Raw genomic sequence first — 25,361 nt, 5'->3', positions numbered from 1 at the left:
ATATCACATTACTCTTTATAAAAATCAATAAACAAGGCTTCTCTTTTTACTACTTTCACTTGCCTCAAGTTTTTCTCCCTCTAATAAGATACACTTTCCTTTGTTACACAATATATCTTTGCTTCTAGTAGCCTTGTGATGGAAGGTTCTTGATAGGGTTAGTAGCTAGGATATAAGTAATATAGCATAAGAAATATCCACTTCTTGAGCCCTCTAAACCCTAAACCCTAAACCTATCCCCCATTTTCTTGAACCTATCCCCTTTTCCAAACCTCTTTTCTTTAATCAAAACCCCCTCCCTTTATTTCTTTCTCACGTGTAATATTTCATTTTCTCTTCCTCTTTCCTTTTTTTATTAAAGCCTCATTTCCTCACCTCCATTTTTAATAAAATTCCTCCCCCCTCCCCCCCTATCTCTCATGTGTAGGGCCTAGGTTCTCTCTCTCTCTCTCTCTCTCTCTCTCTCTTCTTCAATTAAATCAAACTTCTTTTTAAATAAAAAATTTCTCTCTCTCTCTCGCTCCTTTAATTAAATCAAACTTCTTTTTAAATCAAAAGTTTCTCTCTCTCTCTCTCTCTCTCGGTTAGATTAAACTTTTTCATTTAAACTTTTTTAATTAAACATTTTAAAAGCTTTTTTTAATTAAAAATTTTTCAAACATAGTTTTTCACACACTTTGAGAAGGAGATAGAATAAAAGAGAGAGAGAGAAGAAGAAGGATAAAAAGAAGAAGACGGAGAGAGAAGGGGGAGAAAGAGGAAATAGAATAGTCTTTTTTTAATTAAACATTTTTCTTTCCCCCTCCCCCCCTCTCTCTCATGCGTAGGGCCTAGGTTTTTTTTTTTCTCTCTCTCTCTGATTAAACTTTTTAATGTAAACTTTTTGTTTAATTAAAATAACACAGAGAGAGAGAGAGAGAGAGATACAAAGAGCAAAAAAGAAAGAAAAGGAGAGGGAGGGAACAGAGAGAAAGAGAATTATAGAGAGAGAAAATATAAAATTTAAGAGAGAGAGAGAGGAAAAGAAAAAAGAAGAGAGGGAGAGGGGGGACAGAGATAGAGAGGAAAATGAGAGAGAAAATAAGAAGAAGAGAGAGAATTTGAACATAGAGATAATTATAGAGAGAGGAAAGATAACATTTAAAAGAAAAAGAAAAGAAAAAAATTTAAAGAGAGAAGAAAAAAAGGAAAAAAGAGGAGAGAGAAGGAAATGAGAGGAGAGGGGAGAGAGAGATAGAGAGAAAAAGAAGAAGAATAAGAAGAAGAGAGAGGAAAAGAGAAAGAGAGATGGGAAAAAAAAGAGAAAAGTCTTTTTAAAATTTAAATATTTTTTGAGAGAGAGAGGAAGGGAGAGAAGAAGAGAGAGGGGAAGAGAGAGGGGAAGAGAGAGAGAATATAAACATAAAGAGAGAATTATATATAAGGAAAAGATAAAATTTACATACTTTAAGAGAGATTGAGGGGGGGAAGAAAGTGAAAGAAGAAGAAGAAGAAGAAGAGGAGAGAGAGAACATGTAGAGAGAATTATATAGAGAGAAAATATAAAATTTAAAAAAGAGAGAAGGAAAAGAGAGGAGTGAGAGAGAGAAGAAAAGTCCAAAGAGAAGAAAAGGAGAGAGAGAGAGAGAGAAGAAATTAAAAAAAAAAGAATGAAGAGAGAGAGAAGAAGAAAAAAAGGAAAAAAGGGAGAGGGAGAGAGAAGGAAAAGAGAGGAGAGGGGGGAGAGAGAGAGAGAGAGAGAGAGAGAGAGAGAGAGAGAGAGTAAGTAAAAGCGGGGAGAGAAAAAAAGGAGAGAGAGAGAACTATGAGAGGAAAAAAAAAACTAAAATAGAAGGCAGAGAGAGAGAGAGGAAAAAGAGGAGAGAGAAAGACGAGAAATGGATTGTTGAGCAAAGTTATCGTGTGCAACTTCGCTTGCCGCCGCTTCGAGGCCTTGTAGCTCCCTCACCCATGGTGTTGGCATCGTGTTGTAGCACGTTGATAGCTCCACCCACTCGCCGTGACATAGTCCCTTGCTGAGCCCCCGATGATCTTGTAAATGCCTTCCACATATGAATATGACGTGTTGCCCTCAAGATGGGCCCTTTGGTGAATCTCGTGCCATGTTATGTTCCGTGTCGCGTTCCGTGACGTGTTGAGGTGCCCCGTGATGTGTTAAGGAGTCAAGATGGCAAACTTATGGAATGGGTCTAGTGCTGCCCCGAGGCCTAGACGGGGTCCCCGGGGTCCCGAGCGGGTCTCTGAGGGTTGGACCATTTTCTTATTGAGAGAGAAAAGTTTATAGAAAAATAAAAAAAAAGGGTGCTTGCTCTCTCTCTCTCTCTCTCTCTCTTTTGCAGAAAAAAAGGCAATGCTCTTGTTCTTTCGCCCAAGTACCGTCGGAAGGTGGGTATCGGCCATTTCATATATTAGGGCTTGGATTGCACTGTGTTCTCTCTTTCCCGATTAATTTATTTCGGAGCCTTAACGAAAAGCAAGCAGGCAATCAATTTCTGTTCCCGGCATGCCTGATCAGGTCAGCTTTCTTCATCATCTGCAAGAGTGAGTTTAGAGAAAGAAAAAGAAAATGTAGGCTCGATATTTTTTCTGTCTTTCTAACAGCATTTTTATCACCGAAGCTCTGTATATTTCAATCATTGACTGTTGTTTGTCAATGGCCGTTTTGATCCTTTAGTCAGCAATCTCATCCCTAGGTTTTTATCCATGCTCAGAAGCCATAATTCATGGTTGGAGCGAGGATCATGTACATTTCCTAAATCTAGACTCGCTCAAGGTATCTGTTTCCATAACAGCTCGGACCATCAGCTTCTAGATTCAGCTGGCTTTGCCTCCCTTCTGCGGTCCTGTGCTGATGCCCAGGCACTCTTTGATGGACTTGTTGTTCATCATCACATTGTCAAATTCGGGCTTGAAGAAAACAGTCTTTTGTGCAATCTGCTCATCAAACTCTATGGTGAGTGCGGGTCAATTGATGCTTCTCGTGCACTCTTCACCAGAATGCATCAGCCGGATAAATTTGCATGGAACTTCATCATTAGAGGCTACTCTAAACAAGACAGAATGGAGGAAGCGCTTCTCCTCCTTGATCAGATGCACCATGAAGGTTTGTGCCCGGATAAGTTCATTTATGTCACTATCCTTTCTGGTTGTAGTACCCCTTTATTCATATCTGCAGGCAAGCGGTTGCATGCCATACTTGTCTTCACTTCAAACCTCACGGATGGTGTCATGGGTACGGCACTTGTCAACATGTATGGCAAGTGCAAGGAGCTTAGCAATGCTGAGAAGGTTTTTGACTCTCTTGCAGATCGGGATGCAGTCTCATGGAACACCATGATTGCAGTATATGCTCATCTTGGTCAAAGCCAAGATGCCATCGGACTTTTTGCAGAAATGCAAAGAAGTGGTATGGTTGCTGACAAATATTCTTTTGTGTGCGTTCTTTCTGCTTGTGCCAGTCAGGCAGCCCTTTTGGAAGGAAGGTTGATACACAGCTGCATTACAGGTGGTGACCTTGAACTAAATGAAGCTACTGGAAGCATTCTTGTCCATATGTACTGCAAGTATGGATGTCTAGAGGATGCAAGAAAGACCTTTGATGAAATGCTTGCTCCGACTTTGCTGTCATGGACTGCCATGATGGCCGGATATGCACAATATGGTCAATGTAGGGATGCTTTGCAGCTTCTTGCTCAAATGCAGTTGGAAGGACTGCTTCCTGATAAAGTAGTCTTACTTGCTTTGGTTTCTAACTTGACATCTCTGAAGGAAGGTAAGCAATTGCATGTTTGTATCATTAGCAACAATCTCAAATCAGATGCTGTTATGATGAATGCCTTAGTTGACATGTATGTGGCCTGTGACAGTCTGCAGGATGCACGGCATACATTTGATCAAATGTTAACTAAAGAAGTGGCAGCTTGGACATCAATGATTGGAGCATATGCCCATAGTGGGGAGGGGAGTTACGCTTTTGAACTCATTGAACAGATGCAAGTGGAAGGGGTTTTGTGGGACCTGGTCATGTTTGTGAATATTCTTTCAGCATGTACCAGGCAGGCTGATTTAAATGTAGGCAAGAGGTTTCATGCATGCATAATCAGCTGTGGATTTGCTCTGGAGGTAAATATTGGGAATGCACTGATCAACATGTATGGGAATTGTGGATCTTTTGAAGATGCCCTGTCAATGTTTCTGAAAATGGATATATGGGATGAAGTCACATTTATTAGCATCTTGTCAACTTGTGCCTGCCATTCAGCCTTACGTGCAGGCAAAGTGCTCCATGTTTGCATTCTCCTGAGTGGTTTAGGTCTAGATATGCTAGTTAATTCTGCTCTACTCACCATGTATAGCAGGTGTGGTAGCTTGGCAGATGCCCGATCTATATTTGATTGGATTCCTCAGCGGAACTTGTCACTATGGAATGCAATGATTGGGGCGTATAGTGAGAATGGTGAGGGTAAATGTGCTATTCAATGTTTTGAAATAATGCAACAGTCAGGTGTGACACCAAATCAGGTTACTTTTGTTAGTGTCCTCACTGCATGTAGTCATACTGGTTTTGTGGATGAAGGTTTTAAATATTTTAGGTCTATGGTCCAGGTTTACGCCATAGCACCTGAGGTGGATCACTATAACTGCATGGTCAATCTGCTTGGTAGGGTAGGCCAGTTGGATGCGATGGAAAATTTCATCAAGATTATGCCTCTGCCTCCTACCAGTGTTACTTGGATCACTTTGCTTGAATCTTGTAGGAAACAACTGGATATAGAACGAGGGGAATATGCTGCTGAAAAGGTTCTTGAATTGGATGCAGGAAACACGGCTGCTTATGTGATACTAGCAAATATTTATACTAGACTTGGAAGAAATGGAGATGCAGTGAAACTAATGGAGAGAATGAAAGCTGTTGTGTTAAGTCAAAGAGCTGGAGTTTGAACCTTAATATTTGTGGTATGGGCAGGACGGATGTGGAAAGCCTCACGTAGAACAATAATTTTATGGTTTGTCAGCATGCAACACTTGATTGAAGGCTCAAGTTGTGAGCTGCATCTAATCTTCTTATCCCGCTTCTATTGAACACATTGTACCATAGCTTTATTGGCTCACCTGTGAGTAAAACATCACTCATCCATGTATCACCTTGAGGGCTTTTATATGAGGATGGACTGTAGCTGCATTCATATATGCATAATGATATTTTATATGTCGATGTGGCTTTGATTCACATGTCGAAACTTCTGTTGGCAACCCATTACCCTCCTCCATCCTCCTTAGGGATGGATGTGGGTCCCCCTTGGTCATGACTTTGCATTCTTGGACGATGGCCAGTTATGCTGAATCCATGTGTGGTGATTGTCTCAAGCTCCTAGTTCATGGCCTTGCATCTTCCCTTAAATTCTAGATCTTGCATGATGGCTAGTCATACTTAATTCACCCATAACGACAATGCTTAAAGCTCATAAGTTTTGATATCCATACATGGGATGGTATGGATTAGTGGTATGGGATGCTAGCCTTCATGATGCAAGCATGGTGCATTATGTTACTGGCCCTAGGTATTAAGAAAAGCTAAATTAGGATCAAAACAATACAAATTTATGACCAAATTCATTCTACTCTGGAACAGCCCCAAAAATGTCAAAAAAAAAAAATGAAGGTTCTCATTGGGCAGTTATACACCCTCCCAACTCTTTGTAAAGGGAGCTGTGAGGAGCTATTTTTATCCCATCTAATCCCAATCATTATCAACTTCAAAGCCAATATCATTTCTTCACATTGATTGGCTAGATTCTCGATCCTTGAGCTTCCATACTCTGCCTTTCTTGTTTACAGCTACTTCCATGACAACCTCTGTATAAGTTACAACTATATGCAGAGGGGGTGCTACTACTCCGGTTGTCAAAACACAGGTTTTTACTGATCATAACAAATGAAATACTTTTTCACAATCTTTTTATTAGTGGCCAGCTTTTGAGCATCTGAACCATTAAAGCTTCCTAGGCTATTAGGTCACAACATAGAAACATGAAACGGGGAACGAGAATGGCATTTAAAAAATTAAAATTCATGAAAAAAATTAATATTTCACTCATAATCCATATGGATTGTAGAGTGTTAAAACTTAAAACCAAGGTATATAATCCACAAGGACAAATCATTTTAAGTTTTAACTTTAAGATATCATGCATCTTTCTAAAACTACTCATTAGAAATTGAATTGCAACTTACAAGGCTCAAGAGGTAAGCTATTCAATTATAAATAATAAAATGCATAATACATATGCCATAAATGATAAAACAATGAACAATGAACTAAACTTTAAAGTCTAAGCTAAAAGAACATGTCTATGGTTCCATTGCAAAAAAATTTAAAAGATTACAAATATGAAATTGAAGTCTAATTTTTGAAAGAACATGCTCATTGCCCCAAAAAAGACTACAAATATAAAGTCTAATATCTAGACTGAAGCAAAATGTGGCATGCCAAAATAGCCCAAAGGGCAATTGCAAGATTGCAAGACTCAAGTACAAATATGATATCGGCATGGCATAACTGTCAACAGCCCAAGTGTCACACTGTCATCAATGATCATAATATCATATATAATGTATATGTGTCATGTATCATGAGACTTATGATAAGTAAACTAAATCAAAGATCATGATTATGATTTAAGGCTGCTCTAGCCACTCCTGAAGTTCCAACCTCATCATCATGTGTACTATGAATTGTTGCATCTCCCTCAATATCAGCATGTGTCTCCTCTTCTTGTTGCATCTCCCACTTTGTGAATGGATCGGGCTTTGTTGCCATATTGTTACATAGCATCCTCAAATTAGCACTAACGAATACTAGATTGTTTACCCTCTCCACACCAAGACAGTTCCTCTTCTTTGAAGTAATGTGAGCGTATGTACTCCATAATTGCTCCAAATAAGAGGAGCTAACTGATTGACTCAAAATATGGATGGCTAGTTGCTGCAACTTAGGACCATCCGAACCATAGTCCTTACACCACAAATCTGCCCCAATCTTACAGCGATCTTGCTGTGCATCCCCACAACCAAAAGAACCTCGAAAAGTCCTATAACATGAAAGCTGATCTTTGATCTTTCGTCTAGTGCCACGATAAGGCACTAGACGAGACAATATAAGTCTCCATGCATCCATAACCTCAGTGTCATTCTCCTGACCCTTGCCTTGGAACTCAGGATCCATAACAAATGCAGGTGTATGCATGGGTGAGCTGTAGGAGTTCCACCTCGTTACAACTAAATGGCGTATCTCCTCATACGCCTTATCACTTGGTGCCAACTCCTACAACTTTTCATTCTGTCTATCCATAGCCTTATATACCTTGCCAATGTAAGGTTGCATAGCATCCATAACCCTCAATAAATATACAATAGATGGTACCATAGCATCTATCTGCTTTACATCATCCCCAAAAGTGAAGTTATTTGCTTTCTCCAAGCATAAGATACTTGGAGTATCTGCCAATGTCGATGAGGTAAACTCATCACTAAGAAATAAATGCCTTAAGGCACCACTGCATTCTCTTAACTTGCCTAGCATCAAGAAGTCAAAGGGAAATCTGGTATCAGATTATTTTAAAAGTGTCTTCTTCGACCACAAAGAGAAGTGATGACGAAGAAACTGGTGATTCAGAACTAAGCTAACCATTTGAGCTCCTTGCTCTATGACCGGTGCAATCCATGACGGGTTACCAATATCCTTTAGTAGGTTGTTCAAGCAATGAGCCATACAATATGAAAATGTGATATGCGGATAATATCCCTGGATAATAGCACATGTTGTCCTATTTGCGGGCTCTCCATCTGCAACAAATCCCACAACATACTCTGGGCCAATAAGCTCAACACCTGTAATCCACTCTGTTGCAAGTACATCTACTGACTTTGCTGTTTCCGATGCATCATGTGAAGATATGAAATACATTTCCCTACGAGAATAAGCAACCATACCATGAATGGATCGCTTGCGTGTATCACTCCGACCATTAGCAATCAAGGAAACTTCATTTTTAGCCCACATGCTCTTTCTAGTCACTGCTGCTTGCTCAACAAGGCGCTTTTCCTTGTCGAGAAAAGTGGTGCATAAGGTCTCTGATGATGGAGGTACATACGAAGGGTCATACTCACCAATCTTCTTGCACATCAATTCAAAATACTCACCTGGCTGCACGAGATTGAATGTGGTCATGATAAAAAAAGCGTACCACTCACGTATCCATCTTCTCCTTCTTCATGGGATCCCAACTAGCATGAAGTGTGCTTTGTCTACGCGCAACATGTGGCGTTGTTGATGCCATGGCAGATGCAATGCCTGCAGTAGGTGTGGAGATAGCACTTCTTGATACTAACCCTGCTCTAGATACATTTGATGGGGATGGTGTCACAAAAGTTGCAGGGTTAACTGCAACACGTTGTGATCTAGATGCAAGATAAGCTTGTTGACCTGCTACACGGTCAAGAAGCTCCCTTTGCTTCTCCAAGGTCACATTTGGACAAAACTGTACCTCTGAATTTGGCTCATGTAGGAGATGAGCTCGGACCTGATTATGCATAAATATTAAAATGGAACAAGTGGCAATTGGTTTTCCATATTCTAATATTTAAGTAACTTTGAAAAATTAAAATCAATAAAAATTCGAAATACAAATGCTCGGCTCAATGGATTACCTTGTTTGCTCGACTAGTTCGCTTGTATGGGCAAAGCTTGTAAGTCCATGGTCGAGATCCTCCACCACTCAATGGGCGATCAACATTTACTTCTTCCCACCATGACCAATCATCAGACTTTCTTCCTCGACCACCAACCCGACGAGCAAGGCGGGAAGATGAAGCCATTTCAGGCTGAAAATTGAAGGCTGAAGAGTCGAGAGAAGGCAAAATTGAAGGCTCAAGTTGAAGCCATTTCAGGCTGAAAATTGAAGGCTCGAGAGAAGGGAGAAGACTCAAGATTCAAGACTCACTCAAGAGTCGAGAGAGAAGGAAAAAGGAGAGAAGGGAGAAGAAGAAGAGAAGAGGAGAACTTGGAACTTGGAGAAGAAGGAAGACTTAAGAGAAGAGGAGAAGAAGGAAGAGAAGGGAGAAGGTTCAAGGAAGAAGGAAGAAGAGAAGGAAGAAGTGAAGAGAAGAAAGAAGGAAGAAGAGAAGGAAGAGAAGGAAGAGAAAGAAGAGAAAGAAGAAGAAGAAAGAGAAGTAAGAAGAAGAAAGAGAAGGAAGAGGTTGGAGGTGGAGGAGACGGGGGACGGCCGTTGGTGGCTGGGACTGGCATAGGTTGCAGCACAGCAGGGAACGGCTTGGGGGGGTGGGGGGCGCAGGCAATCTCGAGCGGGAGCAGTGGCACTGGCCAGACGATCTCGAGCGGGAGTAGGACGCGGTTGCAAATGATCCAGGTAGGATCAGCGGTCAGCCGGCCGCAGGTAAGTGGTGCCACGTGGCGTTCCCTGTCCCGCATTCCCTGCTGTGTTCCCTGTCTGGAACGAGACAGGGAATGTTTCACCAATTCGGAACATGGTCCATAACGGCTTCGTGCTAGGGACGGCGATTCCACGTGCCGGGGGGCCGTTTTGGCCGTTTCGGCCGTTTCCTGTCACTATGGGTCACACTTGAACTAATTACCAAGTCTTATGAAAGTGAAGATCATTTTGCAATGCCCTTTGAGAGAAAGATAGAAATTGGTTGATCGAATGGTATAACAACATACTCAAAGTGACCATACCTTGTGCAAAAGGCTGTCTTCCATTCATCTCCTCCTTTGATCCGTACAAGATTGTAAGCCCCTCATAGATCAATCTTTGTGAAAAACTTGGCTTTTCCAAGGCGTTTCAAGAGCTCTGGTATCAACGGCAAAGGGTATCGATTCTTGACTGTTATCTTGTTGACTCCTCGATAATCCACACACATTCGAAGTGATCCGTCTTTCTTCTTTATGAACGGAATTAGGGATCCAACAAGAGACTTCGAGTGCCTAATGAACCCCTTGGATAAGTTCTTATCAATATTTTTGCATAGTTCAGCTAGTTCATCAGGGGATAGCCTGTAGATGGGTCCAAAAGGTGGTTGAGCTCCCTCATGGAGTTGTATAGCACAATCAAATGTCTAAAAACTGTAAGTATCTTCACTGTCACTATCAAGAGAAGAAGCCGCCTCCTCTCAAACTGGAAGGAAAAGCAAGAAGGAAGCACCCTCTCCCCGTCAATCTGAAGAAGTAGGGGAGGGTGTATCCAAGCCAATCCTGGGTAGTAGGTATTGAAGAATTGGCTGGTTGGCCGCTTTGGTCAAGATGTTTGCAAAATTATCTGATGAAGGCACAAAGACGCGATGTGATGATTGGATTGCCCACAAGGGCAATAACACTCTGGTTGTCGAAGTAGATAATGGTGGGAGAGTCATAAGGAAAATGAAGCACTGTCAATAAAACCCTCAGGTAGATAGCCTAGGTGGTGCCATCGAAGAGAGCCCTATACTCAACCTCGGCCGTGGAAGCTGCCATTGTCTCCTGTTTACGGCTAGATCAAGAAATGGGAGCCGATCCCAAGGTAAAGAGGTAGCCGCCATGGGACCATTGGGTGTCAGGATTTCCTTGCATTGGAGTAGACGGAAGAGGATGAAAGAATGGAATATACTCCGGATCTCTTTCTCCAACAGGGGGGCCCAACCTTGATGGAGGTCTCGATGGCCCTGCAACATCATTAGACTTACCCACAAAATCTGAAGAGAGAAAATCATGTATACCTTCATTGAGTACATAGTTATCTGGAACGGGGAACGGGACCCCCTGGAACGGGGGGAACGTCCAAGGTGGGGGAACGGGAATGGGGGAACGACACATGTCTTAAGTGCCTCGAATATGCCCTGCATGACCCAAGTTGCCCCAAAGCATGTCCCTCTAATTGCCCCAATACCCCTCAATGCTTCAAATTGGCCCAAATGTCCCAAAATTGACTTGATTACCCCATAGCTCCAAAGTGCTATGAATTGCCCCAATTATCCTAGTTTTCCTTGAAATTAGATAATATAAATGGATGATTACCTTGGAATTGAGAATAGGCTGAAATTTGATTGTGATTTGCAAGAGTTTTATAATGCATCAAATTTGAACTTTGCATGGACTTTTGATTGGCTTGTGGGTTGTCTTGACACTTTGAATCTTCAATGTGAGAGAGAGAGAGAGAGAGAGAGAGAGAGAGAGAGAGATATTAGTGTGTGCACATTAGGCGATGGAGATGGGTGAACATGTGTTGGAGTGTGACACAAGCAAAAAGAAAAAACTAGAAAAAATGTAAATTTTTGGTCAACAGGCCTAGAACAGCCGTTCCAAATAGGGAATGATAGGGGGAATGGCAGGGAATAGTAGGAAACGGCCTTGGGAACGGCAGGGAACGTTCCCTGGCCATTTCATCTCCTTCGAGGGGAACGTGTTAGGTCGTTCCTATAGGCCGAAACAACCGTTCCTTGTTTCTATGATTGAGTAGCTTTTCTTGAAGGGAAATCTTTCGGTCAAGCTCCTCAATCTTCTTTTGTCTATAAGCCATGATCATGTGATATTCATCATCATCAGACAGCTTACATGACTTTGTTTTTTTCTTGTAGCCATAAGTGTCTTTCACCATGTCGAAACTTTGTGGAGCAAGCTGATCTGTCCCCTCTTGCTCGGTTCTCAGCATAGATGTTTTTGGAGATGGAACTGGCGTTCTTGTGTTCGAAGTTATGTGAACCTACTGTTATTCTTGCTTTTGCGGAGAGCTTTCAGATCAAGGCCTAGGTTTCTCTTAGAGAACCTTGCTCTGATACCATATAAAGAAATACCCTAACATAGAAACTTAAATAGAAACCGTACGACAAAGCAGAGACTGATAAAAGAACACAGTTAGAGTTAGGGTAACTCAAAGACAATGAACACAGAAAATAAATGAAATGATGTGACTATTGAATATACAATGCTCATGTAGCAAACACACTATGCAATGAATGAATATTGAACCTCGAACTCTTGTCTCTCAAGGATTAGGGCAGGGGTAATGAGCTGGAGAGTGTGTCGGACTCTGAACGGATCTCGAATTGTAGCAAGGTAGCCTCTGGATGTCGAACATTAACAAACACAGCCAAGGAAGGTTGGATCAGCAACAGCAACTGGTATGCTGACATTAGCTCCGAACAATGTGTGGTAGGTTGGAAATAGGCACCAGATTGTTATAGATAGCAATGGCCAGCTTGGACCGCAATGTCCTACGTGTACGGGGTGTGGTAGCAGGTTGAAATACTTGAAATCTGCAAAAACAAGATTTGTCCTTGAATAGAGGGCAACATACTTATTTATAGAAAGTTTGGGTCCTTCCAACTGGGTTTGTGCTTATGGGACTGTAAACGCCCTGAACAACGTAGTATGCTTAACAATTATGATATTTGCTTGTTTTCGAGATTTAATAGAAAAGAGAATGAACACTTAAAGCTGAAAATGAAAATTACTCACAAAATTACAGCCATAAAAATGTAAAAGTAATGGAGACAAGATTGAGGGTTGAAGATGGGCAACCCCCCCCGAAGGAATGTATTTCTGCTCAACCCAAGTCCCTTAGGGAAGAGCTCAGTCACAATCAACCTGAGAGTGAGAAGAAGTAATTCTCACTCTCACAAGATCATGCAAAGATGTACAAACACACATGCATTATCTATTATGCAATGATAAGAACTGATTTCTTTACAGTATGAGAGAAGAAAAAGGGGAATTCAGCCTTTCTCCATCGTTGATCAGCAGTACAGGGATAGAGCTTGCTTCTTGTAGCTAAAATGGAAGAAAGAGCTCAAGAAGGAGGTGCTGTAATGAATTTACAGGCTTGCTGTCTTGTAAAACAGCAGTGATAGAAGAGGGAATATGGAGGAATTTGATAATGGAGAAGTGGGGGATGATGATGGGGATGGATGGGGCCAGTTTCTGGCTATCTGTGGGTGCTGTACATGAGTTTACAGCAAAGAAAAATGATGCTCAATGAAGAAAAACGAGCTCTTATTTATAGGAGAGGGGAGAGCTAGTACAAAAGGGGAAAGTGGAGTAGCACAAGACAAGTGTCCAGCCACATGTCATGAGATGTGACAAGTGGTGGGACACTTGGAAACTTGTGTGACAAGTGTCTTGACACTTGTCTCTTCTTTATGGCCTTCCTTTTTGGGTTGAATACTGTCAAGAATAGAAACAACCAAATTTAGTAAGCACAGTCAGAGTACAGAACTTACTATTTTTAGAATGACATCCCTATTTTTTAGGACTAGCATTTTTAGGCTAATTTGAGGCTCCTAAAATTTAGGGACCTCCTAAAATTTAGGGATCTCCTAGAATTTAGGGACCCCCCCAATATGGGTATCATATGAAAGCTTTTTCCGTGTACATCGCAAAAATGGTATCCGAATCTTCATGTGACTTTCCTATGCAAAGAAATGTGCATTTCAAGCTTTCAGCCCACACATGCACATTATACAAGCATTTCATGATCATGCCATCTTGTTGATTGTAACTGTCTGTTCTGGTGGATCTAGCCCACACTTCAAGGCATCAATCCTTTCTGTGTGCGAGTCTAACTCTGATATGCGTGAGTTCTAGTCACAGGCGCCCAATCGGGTCATATAGGTGGAAGTGTGAACTATCTTTTCTCTAACTCACCGTGTGGGTCCACCATAACCTGTGACCATTCATCAGTGACCAGCTCCAATGCACTTTTCTTTATATCTAATTAGTGCAAAGGAAATAAATTTAATAAATCATTATATAGATAAATTAATGAAAAAGGATACAAATTCTATTTCTATAGAGTTGTGACAAGGACACAGACAGTCTAGGAACGCATTTCTTTTAAATAAACAAGGTTACTTCATTAATTAAGCATGTTTTGGGACTGTTTAAGTGAAGCTAATGCATTTTTAGCTCAACAGTTGCGAGAATCTCCTGAACTTTGAACAGTCACCATTGAACTTCTGTGGCATGTTGATCTTAGGTTCTCTTGTTGGGGGTTGATAAACATGCGGAATCATGTAATTACTTCCTCTATTGTTTTGCAAGTCTCGGATCTAGTCTTGTATCTCTTGAAGCGCAGGGTCTAGATGCATAGGGTATTCTATTTGAAGTTGCGGTTGTCATTTATTCAAGTCTTGAATTTGTTGTTGGAGATTTTGAAGGGAGACCACGATTCTTTCAAGGGTCGTCTCCATGGTGCTCAGTAGGGCTAGAAAGTAGTCTTACCAAACTGTTATGGGAGCACTAGATTGTGCTTGAGAGACCGGACTAGATGTAAGATTTGTTACAAGAATTTTGATTATAAGAAAATCCCATGTAGAGGCACAAGGTACAATGATAACTTAACAAGATACAGAAAATCCCACAACTCGGAACTGTAGGTATGGATACAAGATATCAAAATTACAAGATCTCCCTTGAGGGGGATGAACAAGATACAAGATAGTACTAGACAAGGACTCATACTATGAGATTACAAGGTGACTAGACAACAGGAGTATAATGGAAGGCAAGACAAGACTAGATACCATGACTAGACAAGAACTAGAAATGGAACTTGATGTTACTTACTTGGAGGTCTCAACTCCTTGAGCTCGCAAGACTAGCATTGGTAAGACTAGGGATTTATGGCGAGTCCCTCCCTTTATAGGTGTTTGAGGGCGGCTAAAGTTTTGCTAGAATGTTCCATGATGATATCATTGATGATGTAGACAATGACATGGCATATCTTCTAGAAGGTTCTATGATGACATGGCAACGGTGGGTTCGCATGGCTTGAGGATGTCCTGTTAAGAGTGTGTTCTCATGGGGTGTGGATTCATATGGCATGAGCAAGAATTAATTTGTACACTTGATCATAGCATGTCTGTGACAATATTAGCAGCTTATGTAGTATTCAAGGATTACTTAGTTCCTTGGGATGCCTTTTGGTCCATGCAGATCAGCTAGGTTACAAGACTGAGGGATATTTAATTTTGTGTGAACTATGCTCTTATGTCTCAGATTCTTTAGGATTATGAGCCTACTACAATTGATGAGGCTCTTGCATAGGATGTTTGGTGTAGTGCTATGCAGGCTAAGCTCAATTCTGTCAAGCAGAAATAGACTTAGGAGTTGGTTCCTTGCCGAAAGAAGCGGAAGGTGATTGATGTGAAGGGTCTTCAAGACCAAGTATCTTGCAGATGGGACCTTGGATAAGCATACGGTATGGCTTATTGCCAAGGCCTTTTCTCAGAGGGCAGGTTTGGATTATTTTGAGACTTTGGCATTGACAACTTAGATGTCCACTGTTCAAGCTATTTGGCTTTGGCCACCCATCACCGTTGGCCTGTTTATTAGATAGACGTGAAGTGGGCCTTTTTGAATGGTGTCTTGGAGGGGGAGATTTATGTCTCACAACTTCTTGGTTTTCTTGTGCAGGGGAAGGAGGACCATTTTTATAGGTTGTGGAAGGCCCTTTATGGCCCGAAGCAACCCCCTATGGCTAGGTATTAGAGGATTGATTGATTCTTGGACAATGGCTTGCATCGATTAGATCATGACCCCAATCTTTATTACAAGGTTGTGGAGGATAGGTGTGTCTTGGTCATCTTGTATGTTGATCACCTCATCATTACAGGGAGTGACACATAGGAGGTCGATCATACTCCACAGATATTGGGCTAGGAGTTCGACATGACAGATCTTGGGATCCTACAATTCTTCCTTGGATTGGAGATCTATCACATGGCACATGGTATTTTTATTTCGCAGCATAGGTACATCTCTGAGCTTCTTTTGGAGTTTGATATGGCCAAGTGTTTGGCCTATTTCATACCCAATGGATTTGGCGTCCAAGCTTTTGGCAACAGGAGATTCCATTAGTGATGCCACCCATTATAGGTGCCTTGTTGGCTCTTTGATCTGGCTGATCTTGAAACCAGCCTTTCTTCTTAGAGAGGGTGGTAATTCCTTGATCAAGCACTTAATTACAACAATTAGCAAATAAACATAAATGGAAAATGCACACTTTACCTTCAAAATTCTTGGACAATGTCAAATGGACACCTTAGTGGCCCCAAACTCGAGTCCCTTTTTGTATTTCTTTATCTTCAATTGCTAATGGATTGATTACAAGCCGAGATTCCACAATCTCCGTGGCCAATCCGAAAGCCCCTTGCTGCTCCAACAATCAATAAACAAATTGGGCACTTTGCCCCTTAATTTTCACCCATGACTTGCTCTAATCGGACCTCAACTAGCCAAATGTTGCCCCAAATTTACAATAGCTGGCCTGGCATCTGAAATCCTTGACAATTTCACAAATCTTAGGTATTGATTTCAGTGCAAAATGCATTCTCCTGTGGGCACGTGTCCCAAGGTGGTTGCTAAACCCTAATTACTGCTATAAATTAGGGTTTACAGCAGAAATCCTCCTGCCATCCACCAAATCTGGTTGAGATCTGCTCGAAATGGCTAAAGTAAGCTGAGATCTCCTAAGAATGGGTTGGAATAGGTGAGGGAATTCTAGAGAAAGAATTTGGGGTTTTTATGCAGGAAAACCTCTAAATCTGCTTGCAGCATGTACCAATCAGCATTTATGTTGTCCTCTGTTGTTTGTAGCCTGGAATCTGCTGTCTCCTGCATTAAATGCTGTCGCCAAACAGCTCCTGGTGCCACAATTGCTGTCACCTGCTGCTCTTGACCTTCTGGCTGCTGTCTACTGCCTCCAATGGTTGAGAACAGGTCTGAAATTTGACTAGCAGCACCTTCTCTCTCTCTCTCTCTGCCCCCCCCAAGCTGTAAACTGATTTGAATGGCTGAAACCAGGCCCAAAAACGTTTTCTCAGTTTGCATGGGTATTGGTGCCAAATGGCAGCCTTCTGGGCCTCTGATCTTTGTGTACTTATCATTTATTTCATTGTTGATGATTTGATTTTGACGGGGAGTCATGCAATGGAGATTGAGCATTTCATGGGAGATACTTAGCTAGGAGTTTGATGTGATATACCTCTAACTCCACTTCTTCCTAGGTCTTGATGTATATCAACTACCTCAGAATATCTTCATGTCAGAGTGGTGTTCCATCAGTGTGAGACGCTTACCACATTTGGCAAGGCTGCTTGCAAGACCATCTCTTGCCCCATGGACCCTGATATCAAACTTTCTTTTGAGGGCGGAACAAAGTTTGCAGTGGCATCCTGCTACCATAGTTTGTTTGTGGATCATTGATCCGGCTTATTCACATTTGACCATACATCTCTTATTGTGTGGCTGTTCTCGGTTCTTTTATGAAGCCTCTCCTTTCCCATGGTAGTAGGCTGCAATCCAAGTGTTGCTGTATTTACAGGGTACCCATTCATATGAGATTCTCCTCTGTAGAGAGGAGGTTAGACTCTCAAGCTGGTTGATGTAGATTGGATGAGTGATGTTGACACTTGTAGGTCTACCATAGGTTATGACTCTTCCCTTGGATTTGGCATGATTTCTTGGAGCAGTAACAAGCTGCCTACAGTTACCCTGTCTTTGAAAGAGGTGAAGTATTGTGGAGTGTGCTCTTCCACTAAGGGGGGAGTCTAGCTTTGGTAGATGCTAGCTAACATTGGTTTTCACAGCAGGCACCTACTTTATCTCGATCTGACAACCATGTGTTCTTGCCATTGTGAAGAACCCGGTGTTTTGTACTTGGATGAAACAAATGGAGGTCCAGTATCATTCATTTTGAGTGTGTTTGGTTGCAGAGCTGTAGTTGGCCTACTGACTATGAAGGGCAATCTTGTAGACATCTTCACGGAGGCCGTTCCTTTGCCTTCGATGTGCCATCACTTGCACCTTCTAGGACTTCAGCCACTTCTAGGATTTGAGGGAATGTTAGTTGTTGTTGCGTTTCTGCTGGTCATCTCCTGTTTGTGAGCCCTAGTCAGAGTCCGACAGGGACATTGAGAGCTCTGACTGTGCCATTTCGCATGCATTATTGCGCACGTGTGCTGCATTCCCTGTGTAACAGTTAGTAGTTTTATCATTTCTAGCATTTATTAGCCATTTTATGGCAATGGCTAGCACATTCATTGCTGATCCTACCTGCATTAATGCAGGTTGGCCTATTGTGCAGCAGGTCAGCCATCTTTGGCATTGGGTCTGCCAGTTGTGGATCATTGTGCCTATTTCTAGGCAGTTGCCTGCATTGTGCCATCATTCATTCAGCCATCTTCATCATTGTGCTCTTCTTCTTTGTCGCATTTGTCTTCTCCTCATCTTGCTGCAGTCCGGCATTCTCACAAAAGCAGCTGCTGTCCACACGTGAAGGGCTATACTCCTTGTATGTAGCTCTTTTGATCAGATCAGCCTTCATTTTCTTTTTCCATTCATTCTTCTCTTTGTCTCTCTCTACCACACCACCAACCTATACACACACATATGTATTACATGATCCCTAATACCTTACCAGAGGTTTAACGCACATATGCTTGCTCTATCTACCATGCACCTTACCCTCCACTCCCCTACCCCCACAAATGTAAGTACACAAAATGGAAGCAAGAAAATGGTTTGGGGGTGGGGGGCAGAGAGATGGGCATCTACTATATATATATATATATATATATATATATATATATATATATATATATATATATATATATATATATATATGAGAGAGAGAGAGAGAGAGAGAGAGAGAGAGAGAGAGAGAGAGAGAGAGGTGTGCATATAAACAGCGAGTAGAGTATCTCTGAGTTTTTTGTTGCTTTCCTGTTATGCCTTGACATCAGTCATTACTGGAGTCCTAGTTGATGTGCTAATTGGCTGGATGAGCTACAAGTCTGGCATTGGGCACATCTTCAATTCTCTTAACTGAGCTCTCAAGACAGAGGCAGGGTTTTGTCTGAGGATGATGCGTTTTGAGGGATCATTTAGACTGAATGATTAAATTACCTTCGCTTGAAGGCCTCTTGTCCCTATTGCAGAAATGCAATGAGAGAAAGGATCTTACATATGTCAAGCGTTTGCATGCTCGCATCTGTAGTTATGGACTGGAATTACATGCAAATGTTGGTAGCCATATGTTGGAAGTGTATGTGGCTTGTGGAAGTGTGGCCCATGCTCAGCAGGTCTTGGGCAGGCTGAGTCGCCTTACTCAGTATTCTTTGACCTATCTTATCTCAACCTACAACCAGTGTGGTGGATCACAGCTTGTGCTTGACCTCTATCAAACTATCCAGCAAGATTCAGTGGATAGTGCCATTTATACATATTTGGCCCTGCTCAAGACTTTTGCTAGACTAAAAGATCTGGAAACAGGTAGGAAGATCCATGTTGAGGTCTCATTTAAGAAGTTCGAAAGAGATATTTGTGTTGGCAGTGCTCTCATTGACATGTATGCCAAATGCGGGTCAATTCTTGAGGCACAAAAAACATTGGACATATTACCAGTGCACAATGTTGTATCTTGGAATGCATTAATTGCAGGATATGCTGAATGTGGGCTACATCAGGGTTTGAAATGCTTAAAGCAAATGCAAACACAAGGGATTAGTCCAGACATGGCTACGTTTGTTTCTGTAATAAAGGCTTGTAGGAATGTAGGGGACATTGATGTGGGGCTAGAATTACACATGGGAGTTTTTTTGAGGGGTTTTGAAGTGGGGACTCAAATTGGCAACAGCTTGGTCCACATGTATTCTGTGTGTATGTTGCTTGATGAGGCACATAATGTTTTTAATCGGTTGACAGTTCAAAATGTTGTTTCATGGTCTACTTTACTTATGGCATACTCTGAACAAGGGTTTTGGGAACACACTCTGGATCTTTATCATCAGATGCATATGGAAAGTGTCTTTCCAGATGCAGGCGTATTTGTTTGTGTTTTGAAAGCATGTCGTATGCTTGGGGATGTAGAACATGGCAGAGAAATACATAGAGAGGTTGTACATGAGGGATTGGAAGGAGACCTGTTTGTGGCCAGCAGTTTGGTTAACTTGTATGCTAAATGTGGCTCACTTGTGGAAGCGGAGGATGCTTTTAATGAGCAGCCAAATCATAATGTTGTGTCATGGACAGCACTAATTGAAGGGTATGCTGAAAATGGCCAAGTTCAAGAAGTTTTGAAACTCTATGAATACATGCAGCTGGATGGTGTTAATCCAGATGCTGTTATAATTGTCTGCATATTGGGATCATGCAGCAAGGACAAGGCTCTAAATCAGGGCCAAGAATTACACACAGAGGTAGTCCGACTTGGTTTTGAAAGAGATTCTTCTGTTTGCAATACTCTGATTGATGTGTATGCCCAATGTGGTTTGTTTGTAGAAGCACATAAAGTCTTTGATAGCATGAAGACTCCAGATGTAGTGACATGGAGTGCTCTTATTGCAGGATATGCTGAACATGAGGCTTGTGGTGCTGTCTTTAATTGTTTTGAAGAGATGAAGCTGCAAGGTCTCTCTCCAAATGTTGTCACCTATTCTTCTTTATTGAAGGTGTGTGCAAGTGTAGGAGTTGTGGAAAAAGGGCAAGATTTACATGTTGAGATAGTGCAGAAGGGTTACGAAGGAAATAGTTTTGTTGCCAATGGGTTGATAGATGTTTATGCGAAGTCAGGCCTGCTTAGAGAGGCCCAGGATTTATTTGAGCAACACCTGACTCGAGATGTGATTTCATGGAATGCTTTGATTGCAGGATATACTGAACAGGGATCCAGTGAGGAGGCACTTACATGTTTTGATCGCATGCAATTTGACAAAGTCCATGCAAATGTGTCCACGTTTGCTTGTGCCTTGAAGGCTTGCAGCACTATGAAAGTGATAGAGAAAGGGCACATGATAGAGGCAGAGGCTACATGCAAGGGTTTTGAAAGAGATCCTTCTGTTAGCAGCAGTTTAATCAACATGTATGCTAAACATGATTCGCTTTCAGATGCCAAGAATGTCTTTGACAGACTGCCCATTCCAGGGATTGTGGACTGGAATGCACTTGTTGCTGGATATGCTGAACATGAACCTGATGAAGCACTTGAATGCTTTCATAACATGTTTATGAAGGGTGCATCAGGGGATGCTGCCACTTTAGTTTGCATATTTAAAGCTTGCGGGAACCTTGGAGCCTTAGAAATGGGCAGAGAAGTACATGGGGAGGCCATTTTAAAGGGATTCGAAAATAATGAATTTCTTGGGGCTACTCTGCTGTATATGTATGCCAAGTGTGGATCAGTTTCAGAGGCATGTGATGTGTTTGAAAAGCTTCCTCAGCAGGATATTGTGTCTTGGAATGCAATGATAAAAGGATGCAGCTTCAATCATGGCAGCACCTCAGCTGTAAGATTCCTTGACAAGATGCAAGATCAGGGCTTGAAGCCACATGCCATCACATTTGCTTGTCTTCTGTCTGCCTGCAGCCATTCCAGCCTCATAGTGGAGGGCCAGCAACTTTTAAAGGTCATGAAAGAACAATACACATTATTCCCGAGTTTAGATCATTTGATGTGCATGATTGATCTTCTTGCACGATCAGGTCAATTGTATGAAGCATGTAAACTATTTGACACCATGCCATTCTCTCCATCTGCTCATATGTGGACAGCATTGCTCAGTGCCTGCAAAACTCATGCTGAAGTTGAGCTGGGTTTACAATGTTTTAGCCAGTTGGTGCAAATGAATCCAGAGTCTGCAACACCGTATGTGCTGATGACGGACATTTATGCAAACTCTGGAGAATGGGACCATTTTCAGAGAATCAAAGAGCTCCAAAGGCTTCAACCGACAAGGAAGCTTGGTCTTCAAACTTAACCGACACATGGTTTCTATTAAAATTTGCTATAAAAATTGACACAAGACTATTCAGGATTTCAGATTACTATGACCTTAAAGTGAAAAAGGGAATTTCCAGAGTACTCCAGAATTTTGTGGGGATTCCCAAAGTACCCCTCCAATGTCTAAAATTACAAAAATACCCTTGCATATTTTTTATCAAATTGTTTTAAGATTTGACAATTCCATTCTTTTCTATACCAAGGATCTATAGAGTGCCTTAAACAAACACCACCAGATCTGAACTCATGAATAGCTGCATTTCCAGCCATGAACCATGAGTTAGTCTCATATTGTAGAATCTCCCCTTCTCATAAAAAGTTTAAAAAGATATTGAAGTCATGAGAAACTTGATGGAAAGCTTTGAAAAAATGAGGGGTATTTTTGAAGTTTTTGAAATTCCAAGGATATTTGAGAGGCCTTATCACAAGTATGGGTGTTCTCCTTGTTTTTTGAAGGACGACCATTGTTACAAGAAAATTAAACCACTAAACCTTTTAAGATTCAACTTTCCAACAAAACAAAATAACATGGTACATGAAGCTCCAAGGAATATGGCAAAGAGAGGAAATAATTGATGTAGGCAAAGGAAATTCTCTTAGATGGTAGAAAAAGGCCATGGGAAGGAGGCTAGAGGAACATGAAGTTTGTTTGCTTCAAAGAGCACAATTGATTTGTCAAGAGGCAATAACTAGGGAAATGGAAAAAAGGATTGCTTGGTGACTTACAATGTACTTCTAGGGAGTCTATCAAAAGCATCAAGAGAGCTCTGTGCATCACCACGAAGGAATACGGACTTGAAAGCAATGAAATTAATTTTGGATTTTGTGCAATGTTTTCACACAAAGTGAGAATGAGCAACTGGTTAGAAGTGTCATATAAGAAGAGTGGCATGGTGCACTTAAAAGCTTGGGTGCATAGAAATTTCCTAGTTGTGATGGTATATCACTGTAGATAACGATTCATATTTGGCTTGAGATTAAACCAAGTATTATTGCTAGTATACTCATATTGGGTGAAAGGGGAGCTCCCTATTTCTTGGGACAAAAGTGTTATGTCTTTGATTCCTAAACAAATATAATGCACCCAACCTAATCATTGGAGAATGATCTCACTAATGGGGTTGGCATACAAAATCTTCTCAAAGGGTCACTAATGGGGTTGGCATACAATATCTTCTCAAAGGCTTTGGCATCAAGACTAGTCCCAACAATGAAGAGGTGCATTAATCCACACCAATATGGGGTCGTGCAAGGAATATAATTATTGGACAATGTCTTGAATGTATGAGTGGTTGTAGATTGGGCAATATTAACGAGTTAAAAAGGCATATTCTTGCAAATAGACGTGGATAAGGCATTCGATAAAGTTAATTGGAATTACATTAACCTAGTAACATTGAAGATGGGTTTTAGTAAAAGGATTTGCAAACATTCCTTTGATGTTGGCCAAGAACTTCCAAGCTTTTCTATCAAATGATGGAGTCTTATTTGAACCTTTTATCGTGCAAAGAGGTGTAATAAAAGGTTCTCTATTAAGCCCATATTTGTTTGTAGTGGTAAAACACCCTCTTCTATCTCATTGACACCCTCTTCTATCTCATTGACAAAATGGCATGTACAAGGTTTCACAGATGATCTCTTGATGTTGATAAGGGCAAACAAGGAGAACTTAGACAAGGCCATGTTGATGTTGGGAATGTTTGGGAGAGTTGTGGGGAAAAACGATTGGAAATCTAGGGGGTGGTAGCCATTGCTTGTCAAGTTGAAAATTCTAACTACCTGTATCTATGTTGCTTTAGGATTCTATCTTCCATTGATATTTTGAAATTAGAAGAATTATGAGGCATGGGGCTCCCTATTAGGAGCTTTTTTTGGGGGATCGGCCTAGAAAGTCAAAATACTTGGCACCAATTAACTTGAGCTATTTGAAAAGAGAACGGGATAATGGTGGCTTAAAGCTCATGGATGTGGAATTGGAAACCGATGCACTTTGAGCCAAGCTTCTTAAAAGATGTTGGGAGCAAGAGTCTTCCTAATAGGCGTGAAATTAGAAGGCCACCCTTGATTTTCTCTCAAAAGGCCAAAATTAAAATGGTTCTTTGAGCTTGAAGCCCTATGAAAATTTCAATCTTCCAAGTGCAAACCAAATTTGACAAGAGACTTTCTAATGTCATTAATAAATAAACCATGATATCACTTAAATGGTATTAAGTCGGACATTGACTCTTCCCCCCCTTCCTCCTTCCCCAACCTTAAAAAGAAAATCTGTTTGTGCCAAAATTTGCAACATGTCATCCTTATGTAATAGGCATTTTCCATTTTCAATGTCTTGCAACCATTTAATAAACCAATGTCCATCCATTCACTCACATATTTTGTGTTAGTTTCAAAAGATTGATGTATTGTCACAAATGGTGATGGCAAGAGTTGCACCCACAATGTCTTCATGGCTACCAAGAAAGATTTACCTAAAATCTCCATTAAAGCATAACAACCTTATCATCACATGGCTTATCATAGTGCATTGTGTACTTTAGAGTTCTATTGAATACTTCAAAAGTGTATTGATGAATTATGGGAGCTTCGTTTACTAAGTTAGACCAATTTCTTTCAATAATTCTACAATATTATTTTAAATAGGTATACAACAAGTAGTTATTCGATTGTAAGCCTATTTTAAATTTGGAGTGGGTTGAACACTAAAAAGAATATAGCAATACCACAAGATGCTATGGCTAAGGTAATGTGAGCCTAATTACATAACTTTATAAGCATGCATTCATAGAGAAATATTTTCCTCGAACCACTTGGACCATCTAAAAAAATATTTCATTTGGAATAGTATCAATAAGATTATTATTGCTAGGGAAGCATTATTTTATCCATTAGTAAGCATAGGTTCTAAAGAAAATAAAAATTTTCATTTTTCATTCGATCATAAGACAATTCGTTTTGCAACAAAAGAGTTTACACATTATTACCTTATAGGCAATCCTCGATAGTTAACTAAAGTGTGATCATGTTGACTCAAAAGGTCTTGTATATGCATCAATACTTCATTAATAACCTCATTTTGCAAATTAAAATTCAATCTATTTTGTAAGAATAACTGATGTACTATGTCCTTTGTTAGTAGTAGTAAAAAGTCTCCACAAAGTTGACTAAGTCATATCAGCTGGAGACAAATAGAGGCCTCAACTGCAAACTTGTTTACATCAATGCAACTTCTTGCAAGTACATTTACAAATTTTAACAATTGGAAGCATACACTTTGCTATTCAAGTTTCCTTAAAAGTGTAATATGTCATATTATCAATTGTATACAAAGCCTCAAAAGAAGTGCATCCCTATATACAGTAAGGAGTCAATTCAGACGATTGGCCCATGAAACTTATAAGCCTTCGTGGTTAAGATTTTAGGGCTTTTTCTGCCATATGTACTGGAAATTACCGGGAGACGTTAGCCAATCGAGGTTCCTACCGAACTTGACCTGCAAGCTCCTTTAGCTTTCCGATAACCATATTGACTCTCTTA

General features: G+C 40.9%; 3 protein-coding genes across 11 annotated transcripts; all 3 read left to right on the top strand.

The window, feature by feature from the left end:
* The first annotated feature begins 2,325 nt into the window (after nucleotides 1–2,325).
* On the top strand, nucleotides 2,326–22,011 carry LOC148021009 (pentatricopeptide repeat-containing protein At2g03380, mitochondrial-like). Of its 4 annotated transcripts, XM_087698846.1 has the most exons (3): nucleotides 4,982–5,114; nucleotides 18,793–20,458; nucleotides 20,699–22,011. In XM_087698846.1, exons 2-3 carry the CDS (start codon nucleotides 18,943–18,945, stop codon nucleotides 21,802–21,804), a joined length of 2,622 nt encoding a protein of 873 aa, XP_087554972.1. In that variant the 5' UTR covers nucleotides 4,982–5,114; nucleotides 18,793–18,942; the 3' UTR covers nucleotides 21,805–22,011. The 4 variants fall into 4 exon arrangements, with proteins under 4 accessions (XP_087554971.1, XP_087554970.1, XP_087554972.1 ...); XM_087698845.1 differs by lacking the exon at nucleotides 4,982–5,114 and adding an exon at nucleotides 2,326–2,515 and having other exon boundaries at nucleotides 18,793–22,011; XM_087698844.1 differs by lacking the exon at nucleotides 4,982–5,114 and adding an exon at nucleotides 4,004–4,122 and having other exon boundaries at nucleotides 18,793–22,011.
* Nucleotides 2,513–4,003, top strand: LOC148021011 (pentatricopeptide repeat-containing protein At4g18520, chloroplastic-like). 6 transcript variants are annotated; one of them, XM_087698852.1, is made up of 4 exons: nucleotides 2,513–3,103; nucleotides 3,308–3,406; nucleotides 3,506–3,772; nucleotides 3,867–4,003. In XM_087698852.1, exons 1-4 carry the CDS (start codon nucleotides 2,704–2,706, stop codon nucleotides 3,902–3,904), a joined length of 804 nt encoding a protein of 267 aa, XP_087554978.1. In that variant the 5' UTR covers nucleotides 2,513–2,703; the 3' UTR covers nucleotides 3,905–4,003. The 6 variants fall into 6 exon arrangements, with proteins under 6 accessions (XP_087554978.1, XP_087554976.1, XP_087554977.1 ...); XM_087698850.1 differs by having other exon boundaries at nucleotides 2,513–3,232; XM_087698851.1 differs by having other exon boundaries at nucleotides 3,308–3,772.
* On the top strand, nucleotides 3,931–4,941 carry LOC148021010 (pentatricopeptide repeat-containing protein At2g33680-like). The gene has a single exon (XM_087698198.1). It carries the CDS (start codon nucleotides 3,931–3,933, stop codon nucleotides 4,939–4,941), a length of 1,011 nt encoding a protein of 336 aa, XP_087554324.1.
* Nucleotides 22,012–25,361: the final 3,350 nt, after the last annotated feature.

This window comes from Lygodium microphyllum, chromosome 18 (assembly GCF_053477565.2).
Source record: "Lygodium microphyllum isolate KBCC chromosome 18, Lygodium_microphyllum_v1.1.10, whole genome shotgun sequence".
NCBI classification, from domain to species: domain Eukaryota; kingdom Viridiplantae; phylum Streptophyta; class Polypodiopsida; order Schizaeales; family Lygodiaceae; genus Lygodium; species Lygodium microphyllum.
The sequence above is the reverse complement of the archived record's forward strand: the minus strand, read 5'-3'. Positions and strand labels throughout refer to the sequence as shown.